Source organism: Somniosus microcephalus, chromosome 12, assembly GCF_052327205.1.
Source record: "Somniosus microcephalus isolate GS21.2 chromosome 12, FLI_Smic_1.0, whole genome shotgun sequence".
In the NCBI taxonomy this organism is placed as follows: Eukaryota; Metazoa; Chordata; class Chondrichthyes; order Squaliformes; family Somniosidae; genus Somniosus; species Somniosus microcephalus.
In genome coordinates, this window is record NC_140998.1 from 144,857,144 (window position 1) to 144,878,956 (window position 21,813).

Genomic DNA, 21,813 nt, shown 5'->3' on the forward strand with positions numbered 1-21,813 from the left:
TTCCTTCCTCTAGGCGTCGGGAGTCCATCACTCAGCCGGCACTGAAAGCTGAATGGCTGCGATGTCAAAAGTGACAGCCTTCAGCGCCGGTGAGAGTTCTAACTGAGTCTGCGTAGAAGGACTCAGGTTAGAAGTCAGACTGTCAGTGTTTGACAGCTTCAAACAGCTGTGAAACACTGGTATTTCATCTGTCAGCACCTCTTGACAGATGAAATTTCAGTCTGTGAAGTCACCTGTTGCCAGGTGGTCCTTAATTGGCCTGCTGGGCGGGCTCAACAAGGTCAATCAAGGGAAAACCGCGTGGATTGGCCGGGCGTCGATGGAGGCGGGACTAAAACCAGAAAGTTGGAGTCCCGCCTCCTTCCCGACTGCTGAATGAAAATCCAGCCCATGGTTGCAAAGTGACTGTGGTAAACCACTGTTGTTAGTATTGTTGTTCACCACTGTTGTTAGTACTGTTGTTCACTGTTAGTACTGTTGTTCACTCTTGCATATTGTTGTACTTGTCTGTGCATGCCTCAGCTGACTCCGCCCCTGGCTCCACCCTCATGGCTGGGTATAAAGGTCGCTGCTTGGCAGCCCCCGGCCCTTTTGGATACCAGGCAACCACAAGAGGCATGCTCTGTTCTTTGGTAATAAAAGCCTGTTTATTACTTTCTCAACTTCCAGTCTTTTGTAGCAATTGATAGTGCATCAATTTTATTACCAAAGTTAAATGTTGGCTGCGAATGCTGATCAACCGATGGCGCAAAACGCTGAGCAGCAGGCGCTGCTGCGAGCCCTCAGACCAACATGCCTGGACCTAGACCCCCAAGAAGCGGGTTCGTCGACTAAATTCACACAATGGCTGCGTTGCTTTGAGGCGTATCTGGAAGCCTCGACCGTGACTCTTGATGAAAATAAACTGAAAATCCTGGCCTCGAAGGTGAGCCACCAAGTCTATACTTTAATCCAAGATGCGACGACCTACGCGGCGGCTATCGACCTACTGAAAGGGCAGTATGCACGCCCGGTTAACACGGTCTATGCCAGGCACCTTTTAAGATCTCGCAGACAGCAGCCCGGGGAATCGGTGGAGGCCTTCCTACGGGCACTGCGGGTACTCGGACGCGGCTGCGACTGCAAGGAAGTATCGGCCGCGGCACATGCGGAGGGACTGATAAGAGACGCTTTCGTTGCGGGTCTAAGGTCCGACTACTCCCGGCAGAGGCTGCTGGAGAAGGGTGAAATAGACCTGACAAAGGCAGTGTCCCTCGCGCTCTCGCTCGACGCGGCCCACAGAAATATGGTCGCTTTCTCCCCTAATCGCCCCGCGCCGTGGACGCCGCAATCTTGGGCCATGGGACCGCCACCTCCGACTGCTGCAGCGATGTCCAAGGCACAAAAATGCTATTTTTGTAGCCAAGCTAAACACCCAAGAGCACGCTGCCCCGCGAAGAATGCTACCTGCTCCGGCTGCGGGAAGAAAGGTCACTACGTTAGCGCCTGCAAAGGGAAGACCGCTAACGCCAGCAGCGCCGCGTGCGAACCGTGGGCGCAGCCATCTTGGGCTCCCCCAGCCGCGTGGGGATCGGGACCGCGGGCGCCGCCAGTTTGTCCGCCATCTTGGACGCCTCCGACTTCGGTTACGGGGGACCCGGACTCCACCACCGCCTCATCGGACGACCGCATCGACGCGCTTGAACATACGCTGGCTTCCATGACGCTGGATCAATCTCTCCCGCATCAACTGTCCAGGTCCATGATGGACATTACGGTAAACGGCCGCGCCACTACCTGCCTTTTTGACAGCGGGAGCACGGAGAGTTTTACACACCCCGACACGGTGCGCAGTTACTCTCTCCCGGTCCTGCCGGCGCGTCATCGCATCTCTATGGCTTCCAAAGCCCAGTCAGCGGAAGTCGGTGGCTACTGTATGGTGACTCTTTCAGTGCGGGGTACTGAATACAAAAATTTTAAACTTCTGGTCCTGCCCGATCTCTGCGCTGCCGTCCTACTGGGGTTGGATTTTCAGTGCCACCTTAAGCGTGTCACTTTAGCGTACGGTGGACCCCTCCCCCCTCTCACGGTCTGCAGCCAGCAGTTTTTAAATCGCCCGCCGCGCGCCATTTGCAGCCTCTCCACCCTTAAAGTCTCCCCCCCCTCCTTGTTCGCTAACCTCACCCGCGACTGTAAGCCCATCGCTACCAAAAGTAGGCGTTACAGTGCCGGGGATAGGGGTTTCATTAAATCCGAGGTAGTGAGACTCCTGAAGGAAGGGATTATCGAGAGCAGCAATAGCCCATGGCGAGCACAAGTGGTGGTGGTGAAGACTGGTGGAAAACAGCGCCTAGTTATTGACTACAGCCAGACGATCAATCGCTACACCCAGTTGGATGCATACCCACTCCCCCGCATATCTGACATGGTCAATCAGATAGCACAATACCAGGTGTTCTCGACGATTGATCTGAAGTCGGCATACCACCAGCTCCCCATCAGGGCTGAGGACCGCCAGTACACAGCTTTTGAAGCTGACGGTCAGCTCTATCACTTTCTCAGAGTTCCCTTCGGCGTCACCAACGGAGTTTCTGTCTTCCAACGGGAGATGGACCGGATGGTTGACCAGAACGCGCTCCAGGCCACTTTCCCATATCTAGACAACGTCACCATCTGCGGCCACGACCAGCAGGACCACGACGTTAATCTAGAGAAATTCCTCCGGACGGCCCAGCGGCTGAATCTCACATACAACAAAGACAAATGTATGTTTCGTACTAAGCGCCTTGCTATTCTTGGCTGCGTAGTGGAGAACGGAGTCATCGGCACAGACCCCGATAGAATGCGCCCTCTTATGGAGCTCCCCCTCCCCCACTGCCAGAAAGCACTGAAGAGATGCCTGGGGTTTTTCTCTTACTATGCTCAGTGGGTGCCCAACTATGCGGATAAAGCCCGACCCCTCAAAGTCCGCCTCCTTCCCCCTGACAGCAGAGGCCTGTGCAGCCTTCACTCTCATAAAAAGCGATATTGCGAAGGCCACAATGCACGCTGTGGATGAGTCCCTCCCTTTTCAAGTGGAGAGCGACGCATCCGACTTTGCCCTAGCTGCAACCCTTAACCAGGCGGGGAGACCCGTGGCCTTTTTCTCAAGGACCCTCCAGGGCCCCGAGATTCGACACTCCTCTGTCGAAAAGGAGGCCCAGGCCATTGTGGAAGCCGTGCGACGTTGGCGGCATTACCTGGCCAGAAAACGATTTACCCTGCTCACTGACCAGCGTTCAGTAGCTTTTATGTTTCATAATAAGCAGCGGGGCAAAATCAAGAATGACAAGATATTAAGGTGGAGAATCGAACTCTCCACCTACAATTACAATATCTTGTACTGGCCCGGGAAACTCAATGAGCCCCCAGATGCCCTATCACGTGGTACATGCGCCAACGCGCAGGTTGATAGATTACAGACCCTCCACAATGACCTCTGCCACCCGGGGGTCACCAGGTTCTTCCATTTTATCAAATCCCGTAACCTGCCCTACTCCATCGAGGAGGTCAGGACCATGACCAGGAACTGCCAGATCTGTGCCGAGTGCAAGCCGCATTTTTATAGGCCAGACAGAGCGAGCCTGATCAAAGTCACGCGCCCCTTCGAGCGGCTGAGCATCGATTTTAAAGGGCCCCTCCCCTCCTCTGACCGCAATGTGTACTTCCTCAATATAATTGATGAGTACTCCCGTTTCCCATCCCTTGCTCGGACATGACCAGTATCACGGTCATTAAATGTCTGAATGACCTCTTCGCATTGTTCGGTTTCCCTAGCTATATCCATAGCGACAGGGGCTCATCTTTTATGAGCGATGAACTTCGGCAGTACCTGCTCGCGAGAGGCATTGCTACAAGCAGGACCACCAGCTACAACCCCCGGGGTAACGGCCAGGTGGAAAGGGAGAATGCGACAGTCTGGAAGGCAGTCCTTTTAAACTTAAAATCTAAGGGCCTTCCGACCTCCCGCTGGCAGGAGGTCCTCCCTGCGGCGCTCCATTCCATTCGGTCGCTGCTCCGTACACCCACCAATGCCACTCCTCACGAGAGAATGTTCTCCTTCCCCAGGAAGTCCACGTCGGGGATTTCGCTACCAACATGGCTGACTTCTCCAGGACCTGTCCTACTGCGGAAGCACGTGAGGACCCATAAGGCGGACCCCCTGGTCGAGAGGGTGAGCCTCCTCCACGCCAACCCGCAGTATGCTTACGTGGTGTACCCGGACGGGCGGGAGGACACAGTCTCCATTCGAGACCTCGCACCTGCGGGTGCTCCTGAAACACCCTCTTCGCCACCCACCGCTACTTCTGCCTACCCCCAGGACACAGTCCCCGCACGAGACCTTGCACCTTCGGGTGCCTCTGAGAGACCACCATCGCTACCTCCCATTACCTATGCTCTGACCCCTGTAGACGGCATGCAGCAGCCCCAGGGTCCGCCACCTGCTACACCTCCTCTGAACGAGACACCGGGTTCAACGTTGGATGCTGCACCATCACCGCCGCTGCTGCGACGCTCAGGACGGCTTACAAGGCCTCCTGATAGACTTCAGTACACGAATTTTTAGTGCACTTCACCCCGCCGGACTCAATTCTAAACAAGGGGTGACTGTGGTAAACCACTGTTGTTAGTATTGTTGTTCACCACTGTTGTTCACTGTTAGTACTGTTGTTCACTCTTGCATATTGTTGTGCTTGTCTGTGCATGCCTCAGCTGACTCCGCCCCTGGCTCCACCCTCATGGCTGGGTATAAAGGTCGCTGCTCGGCAGCCCCCGGCCCTTTTGGATACCAGGCAACCACAAGAGGCATGCTCTGTTCTTTGGTAATAAAAGCCTGTTTATTACTTTCTCAACTTCCAGTCTTTTGTAGCAATTGATAGTGCATCAGTGACCAAGGTTGGGAACTAAATATTCCAGGATACTTAACTTTTAGAAGAGATAGGCAAAATGGAAAAGGAGGAGGGGTAGCCCCGATAATAAAGGATGGGATAAAGACAGTAGAGAGAAAGGATCTTGGCTCCGAAAATCAAGAAGTAGAATCAGTTTGGGTGGAGCCAAGAAACAGCAAGGGGCAGAAATCTTTGGGGGCCTATAAACAACTCCCACCAAACAGTAGTTGTAATGTAGGGCAGAGTATAAATCAGGAAATTAGAGGCACATATAACAAGGGTAATACAGTAATCATGAGGGACTTTAAGCTACATATAGACTGGGCAAACCAAATTTGCAGTAATAGTGTGGAGGACAAATTCATGGAATGTATACAAGATAGTTTTCTAGATCAGTATGTTGAGGGAACCAACTAGGGAACAGGCTATTTTAGATCTAGTATTGTGTAATGAGAAAGGGTTAATTAATAACCTTGTAGTAAAGGGAAGAGTGACCATAATATGATAGAATTTTATTGAGTTTGAAAGTGATTTAGTTAAATCCAAAACTAGGGTCATAAATCTAAACAAAGCAAATTAGGTAGGTATGAGGGGCGAGTTAGCCAAGGTAGATTGGGAAACTACATTAAACGGTATGACGGTAGACAAGCAAGTAAAGAATTAATATATAATTTAAAACAAATATACATTCCTTTAAGGCACAAAAACCCCCACAGGAAAAGTGGTCCAACTGTGGCTAACAAGAAGTTAAAGCTAGTATTAGATCAAAGGATTGGAAGGATTTTAGAACTCAGCAAAGGAGGACTAAGAAATTGATAAAGAAAGGGAAAATAGAATGAGAATAAACTAGCAAGAGACATAAAAACAGACTGTAAAAGCTTCTATAGGTATGTAAAAAGGAAAAGATTAGTGAAAGTAAATGTGTGTCCTTTGCAGGCTGAGACAGGAGAAATTATAATGGGGAATAAGGAACTGGCAGAGAAATTAAACAAATTGTGTGTTTGACTCCATGGAGGAAGACACAAAAAACTTCCCGGAAATAGTGGACAACCAAGGCTCTAGCGAGAATAAGGACCTGAAAGAAATTAGTTAAAAAAAAGTACTGGAGAAATTAATGGGACTGAAAGCAGACAAATTCCCATGACCAGATGGCCTACATCCTAGGGTTTTGAAAAAGAGGTGGCTATAGAAATAGTGGATGTATTGGTTGTCATCTTCCAAAATTCCATTGATTCTAGAACGGTTCCCATGGATTTGAAGGTGGCAAATGTAACCCCACTATTGGAGACAGACAGACAAACAGGGAATTACAGACCAGTAAGCCTGACATCAGTAGTAGGGAAAATGCTAGAATCTATTAAGGACGTAGTAACAGAGCACTTAGAAAATAATAGGACTGGGCAGAGTCAACATGGATTTATGAAAGGGAAATCATGTTTGACAAATCTGTTGTTGAGATTGCAACGAGCAGAATAGATAAGGAACCAGTAGATGTAGATTTTCAGAAGGCATTCAATAAGGTGCCACAAGAGGTTATTAAACAAAATTAGGGCTCATGGGATTGGGGGTAATATACTAGCATGAATTGAGGATTGGTTAAGGGACAGAAACAGAGAGTAGGAATAAACAGGTCATTTTCAGGTTGGCAGGCTGTAACTAGTGGGGTACCGCAAGGATCAGTGTTTGGGCCTCAGCTATTCTCAATCTGTATCAATGATTTGGATGAAGGGAGCAAATGTAATATATCCAAGTTTGCTGATGATACAAAGCTGGGTGGGAATGTAAGTTGCGAGGGGGATGCAAAGAGGCTTCAAGGGGATATAGACAGGCTAAGTGAGTGGGCAAGAACATGGCAAATGGAATATAATGTGGAGATATGGGAAGTTATCCACTTTGGTTGGAAAAATAGAAAAAGCAGAGTATTTTTTAAATGGTGAGAGATTGGGAAATGTTGGTGTTCAGAGGGACCTGGGTGTCCTTGTACACAAATCACTGAAAGTTAACATTCAGGTACAGCAAGCAATTAAGAAAGCAAATGGTATGTTGTACTGAAATCTTCTTGCAATAAAGGCCAAGAGTAAAGATGTCTTACTGCAATTATATAGGGCCCACACCTGGCGTACTGTGTACAGTTTTAGTCTCCTTACCCAAGGAGGGATATACTTGCCACAGAGGGAGTCCAACGAAGGTTCACCAGACTGATTCCTTGGGGGGAGGGGGGGTTGTCCTACAAGGACAGATTGGGTAGACTTGGCCTATATTCTCTAGAGTTTAGAAGAATGAGAGGTAATCTCATTGAAACATACAAAATTCTTTAGGGGCTCGACAGGGTCAATGCAGGGAGGATGTTTCCCCAGGCTGGGGAGTCCAGAACCAGGTCACAGTTTCAGAATAAGGGGGTCGGCCATTTAGGGCTGAGGTGAGGAGAAATTTCTTCACTCAGGGTGGTGAATCTTTGGAGTTCTCTGCTCCAGAGGGCTGTGGAGGCTCAGTCGTTGAGTATATTCAAGACAGATCAGTAGATTTTTGGATATTAAGGGAATCAAGGGATATGGGGGATAGTGCAGGAAGGTGGAGTTGAGATAGAAGATGAATGGCAGAGCAGGCTTGAGGGGCTGAATGGCCTACCCCTGCTCCTATTAAGTTCTTATGGGGTGTGCTACATTTTGCTACTGTACCTCTAGGCTAGAGAAGAACAGGCCAGCCAGAGTTCCTAGCTCTGATCCCTATCCAGTAATCAGCTGGAAAGCGTGCCTCTGAGCAAGAACGGGCAGTGCTCTCAGTGGTCATATAGCCTTGCGAACACTCGCCATCAAGGATCACAGATGGAAAAAGGGCACCTGGGCAAAGTACCAGAGAAACACTGCAGAATGAACACCAAACAAACTCCTATCCTATGGTATAAATTGCAGCAGTCAGAGGCTTGCGCTTTGCAAGCAATAAAAAAAAATTAAAAACCCAGTCACTTGAAAAGTGGAAGATTGTGGCTGCTTAAGATTGGACCCAATAGCAAACAGTTCTGGCACTCCACTAGAGTAGATCAGCATAGCTCAGAATTAAATATAGTTTATTCTTTTGTGCAGATGAAGATTTGACCTAACATTCTGCTATACTTATACTCATGAAGTAACAGCATGAAAAGCAATTCAGCATTGGAAAAATATTGCAGAGGTTTTTAAAAAGTTCTTTGTGGCCAAGGTCTGTTAAAAACTAATTTCCAATTAAGAAAATAGTGGCTGACCCTCGTCCAAACTTTTCTTAAAAAATAAAATAAATTTGAAGTATCTCGAGCTGAAAAGGGAAATAAAATCAGGAAATGGGACATCTTACAATTTTAGCCCCCCTCCCCCAAAATTTAAGATGGAGCGCTCCTAGATTAAGAGCAATATAGCCAGTTGCAGAGTCCATAGGGAGGGGGATGCTCTGCCTCAAAGGAGCATCCCCCTCCCTATACCCACAGTGGGATGGTTCTTATTTGAAGCCATAATTGGGAGATGGTTTACACACACCTCTACAAGAGGAATACCAAAATTAAATGGTGTTCACTAGTTTTAAACATACGTAGTCGCCACATGAGCAGATTCTTCCTCGTAAAGCTTGAAGTCAGGTTTGCTGGCTGGCAAGGTTGCAGAAAAGGGAACGGTTTGTACGTTGAAATGCCGAGGTATCTGATGGAAGGAACAAAACAGATCTTGATAAACTGAATGGTATTTCAGTTAACTGAGTAACATGTCACTCAGAAACCATCTTGTGCAAAGTACTGTTTTTTTTTTACAAAGCAAATAGCATTGTTGACAAATGATTTAAGAGGACAGCAGATCACAGTGAAACATGCCCCCATTAGGAGAAAGGTTCACCAGACTCCTGATGGGAAGACAATAGTCTCAGTAGGATTGTCTCCATATATATCCACCACCCTAGTGATTATTACCCAAACAGGAAGACCATACATCATCCATGATGCTCTCTAGCCTCACAAGGTACTTTACCGAGCTATCTGAAGATATTGTTTACACCCCTCAGAATAAGCTGATACTTACATCATATTTAAAGCTTTCAAGATGACAAAAAGGTGGAAAAACTCTATTGTGAGCAGAGCACTAGAAAAGGGCAAGGTCGAGAGCGGAGTGAGAGAAAAAGGCAGTCTGTGAGTGGCAGAGAGAAAAATCGCAAAGTGACATCACAACACAAGGAGGGGCAACAGGAGTAAGTTACAGGTAAATATTTCATTTACCTATAACTTAAACTAGATCAAGTAATTAGTTCAAAACTAAAAAAATTGATCAAATATGTAAATTATTAAATTAATAAAACAAAAGACTAAGGATGGCAGTGTGCTGCAACTGCAGCATGTGGGAGTTTGTGGAGAGCATCGTGATCCTGGGCAACTACCCCTGCAGTAAGTGTCTGCATCACGAGGAACTTTTTGAAGTTGTTGAGCTGGATTCTGAGGCACAGACATTGCAGGGCATCGGAGGGGTTGGGGGAAGTAACCTGGACACTTTGATCCAGGAGGTAGTCACACTCCTTAGGTTAGGTAGTGGTACAGGTCTGGTTAGTGGTCAGGGACAGGAGGGCTTGACTAAGTCAGGCAGGTAAGGTGACCCCAGGTGCAGTGCTGGAGGAGCCTTGGCCTTTGCCCTTATCCAACAGGTATTAGGTTCTTGCTGCTTGTGTGGAGGAGGGCAAAGTCTGCAGGTTAGTCGGTTGGTTGAGCAAGAGGTTAAATGCATGGCTCGGGAGGTAGGTGTTTTAAATCATGGGGCACTGGCACCAGTTATGGGGAAAAATGGTAGCTTTTTGTTGGGACAGGCGCCACCTAAACCAGGCTAGGACCAGTGCCCTGGCAAATTGAATAACTAGGGCAGTAGATAGAGATTTAAACTAATGAAGTGGGGTGGGGAGGATACAGGAAAGGGTAAAGTCAAAAGCAGCAAGAGAAATGTCAAGGCTGTAGAGCCTTGGGTAAAAATAAGCATATTGGGTCAGGATGGAACAGAGAGTTTAAGGTAATAGGGCATTAGTGACAAAGGTGACATCAGGGAAAAATAGAAAAAATTTAAAGCTAAAGGCACTAAATCTGAATTCATAATTGACAACAAATATACATTCCCTTAAGAAATAAAAACCCCATGGGAAAAGTGGTCCAACAAGAAGTTAAAGATAGCATTAGATTAAAGGAAGAGGCTTACAATGTTGCCAAAGAGTAGAAAACCTGAGGATTTTAGAATTCAGCAAAGGAGGACCAAGAAATTGAGAGAGAGAGAGAAAATAGAATGAGATTAAACGAAGACATAAAACAGTTTGTAAAAGGTCTATGTAAAAATGAAATGTGGGTCTATTACAGGCAGAGACAGGAGAAGTTATAATGGGAAATAGCAAAATGGCAGAGACATTAAACAAATACTCTACATCCATCTTCATGGAAGACAAAACATTCTGGAAATAGTAGGGAACCAAGGGTCTAGTGATAGAGAAACTTAAGAAATTAGTATTAGTAAAGAAATAGTACTGGAGAAATTAATGGGACTAAAAGCCGATAAATCCCCTGGACCCGATAGCCTAAATCCTAGGGTTTTAAGAGGTGGCTACAGAGATAATGGATGCATTGGGTTTGATCTTCCAGAATTCTAGATTTTAGAATGGTCCCCGTGGATTGGAAGGTAGGAAATATATCCCTTGTTATTCAAGAAAAGGAGGGAGGAGAAAACATGGAACTATAGGCAAGTTAGCCTGACATCAGCAGTAGGGAAAATGCTAGAATCTATTAGGGATGTGGTAACAGGGCACTTAGAAAATCATATAATTGGACAGAGTCAACATGGATTAATGAAAGGGGAATAGTATGACAAATTTGAGAGTTTTTGAAGTTGTAACCAGCAGGATAGATAAGGGGGAAACTACTGAAAGTAGTGTATTTGGATTTTCAAAAAGCATTTGATAAGGTGCCACACAAGAGGTTATCACAAAATTAGGGCTCATGGGATTAGGGTAATATATTAGCATGATTGAGGATTGGTTAACAGACAGAAAACAGAGTAGGAATAAACGGTTAATTTTCAGGTTGGCAGGCTGTAACTAGTGGGGATCAGTGCTTGGGCCTCAGCTATTTACAATTTATATTAAATGACTTGGATGAGGGGACTGAGTAAGCTGTGAGGAGGACATAAAGGGAGAGCGACAGGTTAAGTGAGTGGGCAAGAACATAAGTAGGAGCAGGAGTAAGCCATATGGCCCCTCGGGCCTGCTCCGCCATTCAATAAGATCATGGCTGATCCGAACCTAGGCTCACCTCCACTTCCCTGCCCGCTCCCCATAACCCTTAATTCCCTTATCAGCTAGGAAACTGTCTATCTCTGTTTTAAATTTATTTAATGTCGCAGCTTCCGCAGCTCTCTGAGGTAGCAGATTCCATAGATTTACTACCCTCTGAGTGAAGAAGTTTCTCATCTCAGTTTTGAAAGGGCAGCCCCTTATTCTAAGATTATGCCCCCTAGTTCTAGTCTCACCTATCAGTGGAAACATCCTCCCCGCATCCACCCGATCAAGCCCCCTCACAATCTTATATGTTTCGCGAAGATCGCCTCTCACTCTTCTGAATTCCAATGAGTAGAGGCCCAACCTACTCAACCTTTCCTCATAAGTCAACCCCCTCATCTCCGGAATCAACCGAGTGAACCTTCTCTGAACTGCCTCGAGAGCAAGTACATCTTTTCTTAAATATGGAAACCAAAACTGTACGCAGTATTCCAGGTGTGGCCTCACCAGTACCCTGTACAACTGAAGCAAGACTTCCCTGCTTTTATACTCCATCCCCCTTGCAATAAAAGCCAAGATTCCATTGGCCTTCCTGATCACCTGCATACTAACTTTTTGTGTTTCATGCACCAGGACCCCCAGATCCCTTTGTACTGTAGCACTTTGCAATTTCTTTCCATTTAGATAATAACTTGCTCTTTGATTTTTTTCTGCCAAAGTGCATAACCTCACACTTTCCAACATTATATTCCATCTGCCAAATTTCTGCCCACTCACTTAGCCTGTCTATGTCCTTTTGCAGGTTTTTTATGTCCTCCTCACTCACTGCTTTCCCTCCATCTTTGTATCGTTGGCAAACTTGGATACGTTGCACTTGGTCCCCTCCTCCAAATCGTTAATATAGATTGTAAAGAGTTGGGGTCCCAGCACTGACCCCTGTGGAACACCACTAGTTACTGATTGCCAACCCGAGAATGAACCATTTATCCCAACACTCTGTTTTCTGTTAGATAGCCAATCTTCCACCTATGCCAGTATATTACCCCCAATCCTGTGATTTTTTATCTTGTGCAGTAATCTTTTGTGTGGCACCTTGTCAAGTGTCTTTTGGAAGTCCAAATACACCACATCCACCGGTTCCTTTATCCACCCTGTTTGTTACGTCCTCAAAGAATTCGAGCAAATTTGTCAAGCATGATTTCCCCTTCATAAAACTATGCTGACTCTGTCCGATTAAATTATGCTTATCCAAATGTCCTGTTACTGCTTCCTTAACAATGGACTCCAACATTTTACCAACCACAGGTGTTAGGCTAACTGGTCTATAGTTTCCAGCCTTTTGTCTACCTCCCTTTTTAAATAAGGGCATTACATTAGCAGTTTTCCAATCTGCTGGGACCTTTCCTGAATCCAGGGAGTTTTGGAAAATTACCACCAATGCATCCGCAATCCCTACCGCTACTTCTCTCAAGACCCTAGGATGTAAGCCATCAGGTCCAGGGGATTTATCCGCCTCAAGCCCCATTATCTTACTGAGTACCAATCGTGTTTAGCTCCTCCCCCCCTATAGCCCCCTGTTTGTCCAGTGTTGGGATAGTTTTAGTGTCCTCTACTGTAAAGACTGATACAAAATATTTGTTCAGCGTATTTGCCATCTCCATGTTCCCCACTACTAATTTCCCAGTCTCGTCCTCTAAGGGACCAACATTCACTTTAGCCACCCTTTTTCTTTTTATATAACCTGTAGAAACTCTTGCTATCTGTTTTTATATTTTTTGCTAGTTTACTTTCATAATCTATCTTCCCTTTCTTAATTAATCTTTTAGTTATTCTTTGCTGGCTTTTAAATGCTTCCCAATCTTCTATCCACCCACTAGATTTGGCTACTTGTTTTCAGTCAGATACTATCCTTTATTCCTTTACTTAGCCACGGATGGCTGTCTTTTCTTTTACGCCCCTTTTTCCTCAGTGGAATATATTTTTCTTGAAAGTTGTGAAATATCTCCTTGAATGTACACCACTGCTCATGTACCGTCTTACACTTTAACCTATTTTCCCAGTCCACTTTAGTCAACTCTGCTCTCATACCTTCATAGTCTCCTTTATTTAAGCTTAGTACGCTGGTTTGAGATCCAACTCTCTCTCACCCTCCAACTGAATTTGGAATTCAACCATGTTATGGTCACTCATTCCAAGGGGATCCTTTACTAGGACATTTTTTATTAATCCTGTCTCATTACACAGGACCAGATCTAAGACTGCCTGCCCCCTGGTTGGTTCAGTAACATACTGCTCAAGGAACCCATCCCTAATGTACTCTATGAACTCTTCCTCAAGGCTGCCCTGCCCAATTTGATTTGTCCAGTCAATATGAAAGTTAAAATCTTCCATGATTATAGCTGTTCCCTTATTACAAGCCCCAACTATTTCCTGATTTGTACTCCGACCAATAGAGTTGCAACTGTTAGGAGGCCTATAGACTACGCCCACTAGTGACTTTTTCCTTATTATTCCTTATCTCCACCCAAACTGTTTCACTATCCTGATCCTTTGACCCAATATCATTTCTCACTATTGCAGTGATTCCATCCTTTATTAACATAGCCACCCCACCTCCCTTTCCTTCCTGTCTGTCCTTCCTAATAGTCAAATACCCCTGGATGTTTAGTTCCCAGTCATGGTCACCTTGCAGCCATGTTTCTGTAATACCCATGTTTAGTTATTTGTACCGTCAACTCGTCTATTTTGTTACGAATGCTGCGTGCATTCAGATAAATAACTTTTAAATATGTTTTGTGACAATTTATTCTTGCTTTTACCCCCTTTACTACTTTACCTTTATCTTTATATATTCTGTCCCTTCCTGACACGCTCTGGTTTTTAATTTCCCCACTGCTACTTTGCTCTATTGCCTTCTCTGCTGACATTTTTATTTTTCGCTCTCTTGAAACCTCCCTCCCACTAATAAGTTTAAAGCCCTCTCTACAGCCCTAGTTATTCTATTCGCCAGGATTCTAGTCCCAGCACTGGCCAAGTGAAGTCCGTCCCAACGGAACAGCTCTCTCCTGTCCCAGTACTGGTGCCAGTGTCCCAAGAAGCAAAACCCATTTCTCCCACACCAGTCTTTGAGCCACGCATTTAACTCTGATTTTATTTACCCTAGCCAAGAACATGGCAGATGGATTTTATGTGTCACAAAGTTAACATGCAGGTACAGCAAGCAATTAGGAAAGCAAACAGCATGTTAGCCTTTATTACAAAGGATTGGAGCCTTTATTACAAAGGATTGGAGTACAAGAGTAAAGATGTCTTACTATAATTATATAGGGCCTTGGTGAGACCACACCTGGAGTACTGTGTACAGTTTTGGTCTCCTTACCCAATGAAGGATATACTTGCCTTAGAGGAAGTGCAACAAAGGTTCACCAGACTGATTCCTGGGATGAGGGGATTGTCGTATGAGGAGAGATCGAGTAGACTATGCCTATATTCTAGAGTTTAGAAGAATGAGAGGTGATCATAAAATTCTTAAAGGGGCTTAACAGGGTAAATGCTGGGAGGGTGTTTCCCCTGGCTGGGGAGTCTAGAACTAGGGGCCACAGTCTCAGAATAAGTGGTCAGGAATTATCTACCCCAGAGGGCGGTGGATACTCAGTTGTCGAGCACATTCAAGACAGCGATCGATAGATTTTTGGATACTAAGGGAATCAATGGATGTGGGGATAGGGCGGGAAAGTGGAGTTGAGGTAGAAGATCAGCCATGATCTTACTGAATGGCAGAGCAGGCTCGAAGGGCCAAATGGCCTACTCCTGCCTGCTCCTATTTCTTATGAAAATCATTAAACTTAGATAGTCATGATTCCCTTTTTGAATTTTATTCTTTGGGTCACAGAGGAAGAACTGAAGATAAAATTGGTCATCTCCAACACAACTAATTATTACACATCAAGGAAAAATAAATCATGTACTGAAGTAGAACATCAATGCAAGCCTCATCAGGCAGCTTGGATTAGTCTTACCCAAAATAGTGAGGAATAGACAGTTTGGATGTCAGTTTCCACATTCAAGACATTTTTATAGTAAATACTTCAGGCAACACAAAGAATAAAATACAAATAGTGTCAGCCGTGGCTCAGTTGGTAGCACTCTTGCCCATGTCAGAAGGTTGTGGGTTCAAGTGTCACTTCAGAGACTTGAGCGCAAAGATCCAGACCGACACTCCCAGGGCAGTACTGAGAGAGCACTGCACTGTTCGAGGTGCTGTCTTTTGGATAAGATGTTAAACCAAGGCCCGTCTGCTCTCAGGTGGACATAAAAGATCCCGTGGCACGACTTCAAAGAGGAGCAGGGGAGTTATCTCCAGTGTCCTTGCCAATATTTATCCTTCAATCAACATCACTACAAAAATCAGATGATCTGGTCATCATCACATTGCTGTTTGCAGAACCTTGCTGTATGTAAATTGGCTACCACTTTTCCTACATTACAACAGTGACCACACTTCAAAAGTATTTCATTGGCTGTAATGCGTTTGGGACATTGGAGGTCATGAAAGGCGCTATATAAATGCAAGTCTTTCTTTTTAAAGTTTTACAGAAGGATACAGATCAGTTGTGTGGTAGATAGGGCTTTAAACTAAGTGGGGGGAATTTTCAGGTGAAGGGGAATTTAGAAAGTCAAAGAAAGGAGAAGGCAATAGTGCAGGGTAGCGATAGGGATAATGATAACCGGAGTGTGACAGGGGAGACAGAGCGTAAGAACATAAGCGTGCACCAGCAAATAGTTTCAGAGAAGGTAAAAACGGTATAAAGAAAAAAATGTAAAGCTCTTTATACGAATGCACGCAGCATTCGTAACAAGATAGATGAGTTGACGGCACAAAATCGAAATAAATGGGCATGATCTGATAGCCATTAGAGATGTGGTTGCAAGGTGATCAAGGCTGGGAACTGAATATTATGGGGTATTTGACATTTCGGAAGGATAGGCAGAAATGAAAAGGAGGTGGGATAGCTCTGTTAATAAAGGATGAAATCAGTGCAGTGGCGAGAAATTATATTGGCTCAGGAGATCCAAATGTAGAATCAGTTTGGGTGGAGATAAGAAATAGTATGGGAAAGAAGTCACTGGTGGGAGTAGTCTATAGGCCCCCCTAATAGTAGCTACATTGTAGGACAGAGTATAAATCAAGAAATAATAGGGGCTTGTAAGAAAAGTACTGCTATAATCATGGGCGATTTTAATCTTCATATAGATTGGACAAATCAAATTGGCAAGGGTTGCCTTGAGGATGAGTTCATCGAATGTATTCGGGATGGTTTCTTAGAACAATACGTTGTGGAACCAACCAGGGAGGTGGTTATTTTAGATCTGGTAATGTGTAATGAGACAGGATTAATGATCTCATAGTAAAGGATCCTTGAGGGAAGAGTGATCATAGCATGATTTTGAAATTCAAATTCAGTTTGAGGGCGAGAAACTTGGGTCTGAAATTAGTGTCCTAAATTTAAATAAAGGCAATTACAAAGATATGAAGACAGAGTTGGCTAAAGTAGACTGGGAAGAGATTAAAAGGGCAAGACGGTAGATAAGCAGTGGCAAACATTTAAGTAGATATTTCATAACTCTCAAAAGGTTTATTCCAGTGAGAAAGAAAGACTATGAGAAGGATGAACCATCCGTGGCTAACTAAGGAAGTTAAGGATGGTATCAAATTGAAAAAAAAAGGCACACAATATTGCAAAGATTAGTGGTAGGCCAGAGAATTGGGAAATTTTTAGAAACCAACAAAGGATGACTAAAAAAAGATAATAGATTATGAAAGTAAACTAGCAAAAAATATAAAAAAGACAGTAAGAGCTTCTACAGGTATATAAAAAGGGAAGAGAGCAGCTAAAGTAAACATTGGTCCCTTAGAGGATGGGACTGGGGAATTAATAATGGGAAACCAGGAAATGGCAGAGGCTTTGAACAAATATTTTGTATCAGTCTTCACGGTAGAAGACACAAAAAGCATCCCAATAATAATTGATAATCAAGGGGCAAAAGGGAGGGAGGAACTTAAAACAATCACCACTAGAGAAAAAGTACTAGGCAAACTAATGGGACTAAAGCCTGACAAGTCCCCTGGGCCTGCCTCCTAGGGTCTTAAAAGAACTGGCTGCAGAGACAGTGGATGTATTGGTTGTAATCTACCAAAATTCCCTGGCTTCTGGAGAGGTCCCAGTAGATTGGAAAACCGCAAATGTAACGTCCCTATTCAAGAAAGGAGGGAGGCAAAAAGCAGGAAACTATAGGCCAGTTAGCCTAACATCTGTCATTGGGAAAATGCTGGAATCCATCATTAAGGAAGTAATAGCAGGACATTTAGAAAATCATAATAAAACCATGTTGACTCTGCTTGATTGTATGAAAGGGAAATTGTGTTTGACAAATTTAGTAGAGTTCTTTGAGGATGTAATGAACAGGGTGGATAAAGGGGAACCAGCAGATGCAGTGTATTTGGATTTCCAGAAGGCATTCGATAAGGTGCGACATAAAAAGGTTACTGCACAAGACAAGAGCTCATGGTCTTGGGGGTAATATTAGCATGGAGAGGGGATTGGCTAACTAACAGAAAAGAGAGTCGGGATAAATGGGTCATTTTCAGGTTGGCAAACTGTAACAAGGGGGTGCCACAGGGATCAGTGCTGGGGCCTCAACTATTTACAATCTATATTCAGGACTTGGATAAAGGGACCGAGTGTACTGTAGCCAAATTTGCTGACGATAAAGATAGGTGGGAAAGCAAGTTGAGGAGGACAGTCTGCAAAGGGATATAGATAGGTTAAGTGAGTGGGCAAAAAGTTGGCAGATGGGGTATAATGTGGGAAAATGTGAGGTTATGCACTTTGGTAGGAAAAATAAAAAAGCAAATTATTTTTTAAATGGAGACACTACATAATGCTGCAGTACAGAGGGATACTTGTACATGAAACAAAGTTAGCATGCTTGTACAGCAAGTAATTAGGAAGGCAAATGGTATGTTGGCCTTTATTGCAAGGGGGGGGGGGGGGGGGGGGTATAAAAGTAGCAAAGTCTTCTGTACAGGGCAAATGGTGAGACCACACCTGGAGTAATGCGTGCAGTTTTGGTCTCCTTATTTAACAAGGGATATACTTGCATTGGAGGCAGTTCAGAGAAGGTAACTAGGTTAATTCCCGAGATGAAGGAGGTTGTCGGAAGAAAGGTTGAGCCTATACTCATTGGAGTTTAGAAGAATGAGGGGTGATCTTATTGAAACATAAGATTCTGAGGGACTTGACAGGGTAGATGCAGGAGGATGTTTCCCCTCGTGGGGGAATCTGGAAGAGGGCAGTTTCAGGATAAGGGGTCACCCATTTAAAACTGAGATGAGGAATTTCTTCTCAGGGTCATGAATCTTTGGAATTCTCTACCCCAGAGAGCTGTGGAGGTGGAGACATTGAATATATTCAAGGTGGAGATAGACATTGTGGTGTATGTGCCTTTAAGAGCCCCCTGTGTACTGTAATGCCGGTAATGGCCACTCGGGCTATATAAGCCTGTATATTGTCTTGTATCAGTTAGTTCACCTCCAGACTTTGTTCAGTAAACACCTGTGAAAACAACTCCTGCCTTCCGTGTCTCTATTAACACACGGATACAACAGGCATATGTTTGAGCTACAGGGGAGTCAAGGGTTATGGGGGAGTGGGTGGGAAAGTGATGTTGAGGCCAAGGTCAGATCAGCCATGATCTTATTGAATGGCAGGGCTGGCTCGAGGGGCCGAATGGCCTACTCCTGCTCCTATTATGTTCTTATGGTCTTATTCAATTAGGCAGATAAATAGCAAATGAAATTTAACACTAAAGAATTCAAAGTAATGAATACCGAGGGATATGGGGGGTGGAAGAGAAACATGATGAAGGGAATGAAGGTGGGATTGTGAGTTGTGAGGAGGATGCAAGGAGGCTTAAAGGCGATTTAGACAAGTTGAGCGAGTGCATATACATGGCAGATGCAATAGAACGTGGATAAATGTGAAGTCATCCACTTCAGTAGGAAAAACAGAAAGGCAGAGTATTATTTAAATGGTGATAGATTGGGAAATGTTGATGTACAGAGGGACCTGGGTGTCCTTGTACACCAGTCACTGAAAGCAAACATGCAGGTGCAGCAAGCAGTTAGGAAGGCAAATGGTAGGTTGGCCTGCATTGCAAGAGGATTTGAGTACAGGAGCAAGGATGTCTTACTACAGTTATACAGGGCCTTGGCGAGACCACACCTGGAGTACTGTGTGCAGTTTTGGTCTCCTTACCCAAGAAAGGATATACTTGCCATAGAGGGAGTGCAGCAAAGGTTCACCAGACTGATTCCTGGGATGGCAGGACTGTCGTATGAGGAGAGATTGGGTCGACTAGGCCTGTATTCACTGGAGTTTAGAAAAATGAGAGGGGATCTCATTGAAACGTATAAAATTTTGACAGGACTAGACAGACTGGATGCAGGGAGGATGTTTCCCCTGGCTGGGGGGTCTAGAACGAGGGGTCACAGTCTCAGGACAAGAGGTAGGACATTTAGGACTGAGATGAGGAGAAATTTCTTCACTCAGGAGGGTGGTGAACCTGTGGAATTCTCTACCACAGAAGGCTGTGGAGGCCAAGTCACTGAATATATTTAAAGGAGGAGATAGATAGATTTCTAGACACAAAAGGCATCAAGGGGTATGGGGAGAGAGCGAGAATATGGTATTGAGATAGAGGATCAGCCATGATCATATTGAATGGCGGAGCAGGTTCGAAGGGCCAAATGGCCTATTCCTGCTCCTATTTTTCCTAATACAATTAACAACGGGAGACTGTGAAAGGGAAGGTCCTGTGAAATACAGTAGGCTCACTTTTGGTTAAATCAATGTGGAAAAATGAATTAAAAAATAACTACGTGCGAGCTGCAGTCAATTTCACATGTTCAGTGGCTTTAAATAAAATGTTAATCGTTAACTACAATTTCCTTACTGGCAAGAGAAGCTCACTACCTGTATGGGGAGGTGGAGGAGAGCCTCAGCCCGTCTCTACTTGGTTTTGATTTTGCTCCTGGCTATAGCACGAAGACACATTTGTTTCGTTGACATTTGGCGATCTACTCAAGATGGGCAACATATGCCAAATCATATTTATTGACTCAAATTTGCCTCCAGTTTCACCAATTAAGTCAACTGTAGCTTGACAAGAAATGAGTAAGAAAGACTTATATAATAACTTATCCTCAAAATGTCCCAATGAAACATTTTAGAAGTGTAGCATGTTATGTAGGTAAACAGCAACTTATTTGCTGATTATAGAACCTTGCTGTGTGCAAATGAGATGAATGATTAATTAGTTTTGATGGGGTTGCTTGAGAGGGGAATGCTGGCGGTTACATGAGCAAACTCCCCGTTATTCTTCAATAAAATGCCATAGGTGTTTTTGTTCAGTGTACCATTGATATGAACAGGTAGATGGGGGCCTCGGTTTAACATCACATCCAAAACAAAATGCAGCACTCCCTCAGTACTGCACTGAAATGTTAACCGACATTGGTCACTCAAAGCCCTGGAGTGCGACTTCAACTCAACCGTCTGACTAGGATGCCAGAATGCTACTACGGAGCCAAGCTGACACTATGAAGAGGGTACCAGGTCAAAACTCCCCACAGCCACAATCTCTCTAGACTCCATTGACCCATACCCCTGTTGTATTCCAGGGTCCTGGCTTGATTTCATTTTCTTTAGCAGAAGTCGAAGGAAGTGCGGACCACGGTCTCTCGGTTGATCTCTGTAGGTCTGCAGGCTGGTTGCGCAATCGATTTTCATTGAACACTTCAAAAGCGCCACACTGTTCCCGAGTGGGTGCCACAAGCCGTCCAAGCCCTTGGCTTTGTGCTAAAACCAAAAGAGTTACAGTTTGTCCATGCACAACACCAATTTAAGTTCTCCACCAGCAGAATCTCCCTTCATAAATCAACTCATCTCTGCAGCAGGCTTACATGCAACGGAAATTAGTTTCTCCAGCACTCAAATGAATCCCGGCAGATCAGGAAGGGGGGGGGGGGGGGGGGGGAGGGAAACGGGGGTAAGGGTGCTGGTGGGAGTTAGGAAGAGAAAAAAAAGAGACAATTCAATTTTACACTGATTTACAGCTCTCAGATTCAGTGATGTGGGAGGCAAAAACAGTTAGTTACTTCCAAGCTGCCCATCACATCTAGCGGCCAGCTTGAAAGATGCATTGTTGAAAGGTCGGAGATCAACTTTGACCCCGCCCCTTATTTTCTTCCCTAGTGACCATATGAGAGATAGGACAACAGGAGATTCATAAAGCAACCGTGGTGTTAAGTTCTAATAATATTATGCAGTGGGAAACAGTCTTACATCTCACAGAACTGCCAACCCGGTTGACCGGTGCCATGGCTTTCTTTTTTCCACGTTTCAGATCTCCAAGAGTAGTTCTTTGCAGTTGAACTGGCTCAGGATCCAAGTCTGTGTCTGTTCCTTCAGCCATGGAGGCCACAACCTGCTTAAATACTCGGGATTGAAAGTGCCTGAGGAAAACAAAAAGATAAAGCACCAATTACAGCAAATAGCCTTTGATGAACACACTAGCAAACTGTTCC

General features: G+C 44.9%; 1 protein-coding gene across 3 annotated transcripts in view; it reads right to left on the reverse strand.

Annotated features, from left to right (window-relative positions):
• bub1bb (BUB1 mitotic checkpoint serine/threonine kinase Bb) overlaps positions 1 to 21,813 on the reverse strand; it is a 67,856-nt gene that overhangs the window by 4,838 nt on the left and 41,205 nt on the right. For all 3 annotated transcript variants that reach the window (XM_086003639.1, XM_086003637.1, XM_086003638.1), the window contains exons 6-8: positions 21,572 to 21,741; positions 20,892 to 21,085; positions 8,469 to 8,575 (exon numbers count right to left, since the gene is read on the reverse strand). In XM_086003639.1, coding sequence (XP_085859765.1) covers positions 8,469 to 8,575; positions 20,892 to 21,085; positions 21,572 to 21,741 — 471 coding nt within the window. The remainder of the gene's footprint in view (positions 1 to 8,468; positions 8,576 to 20,891; positions 21,086 to 21,571; positions 21,742 to 21,813) is intronic.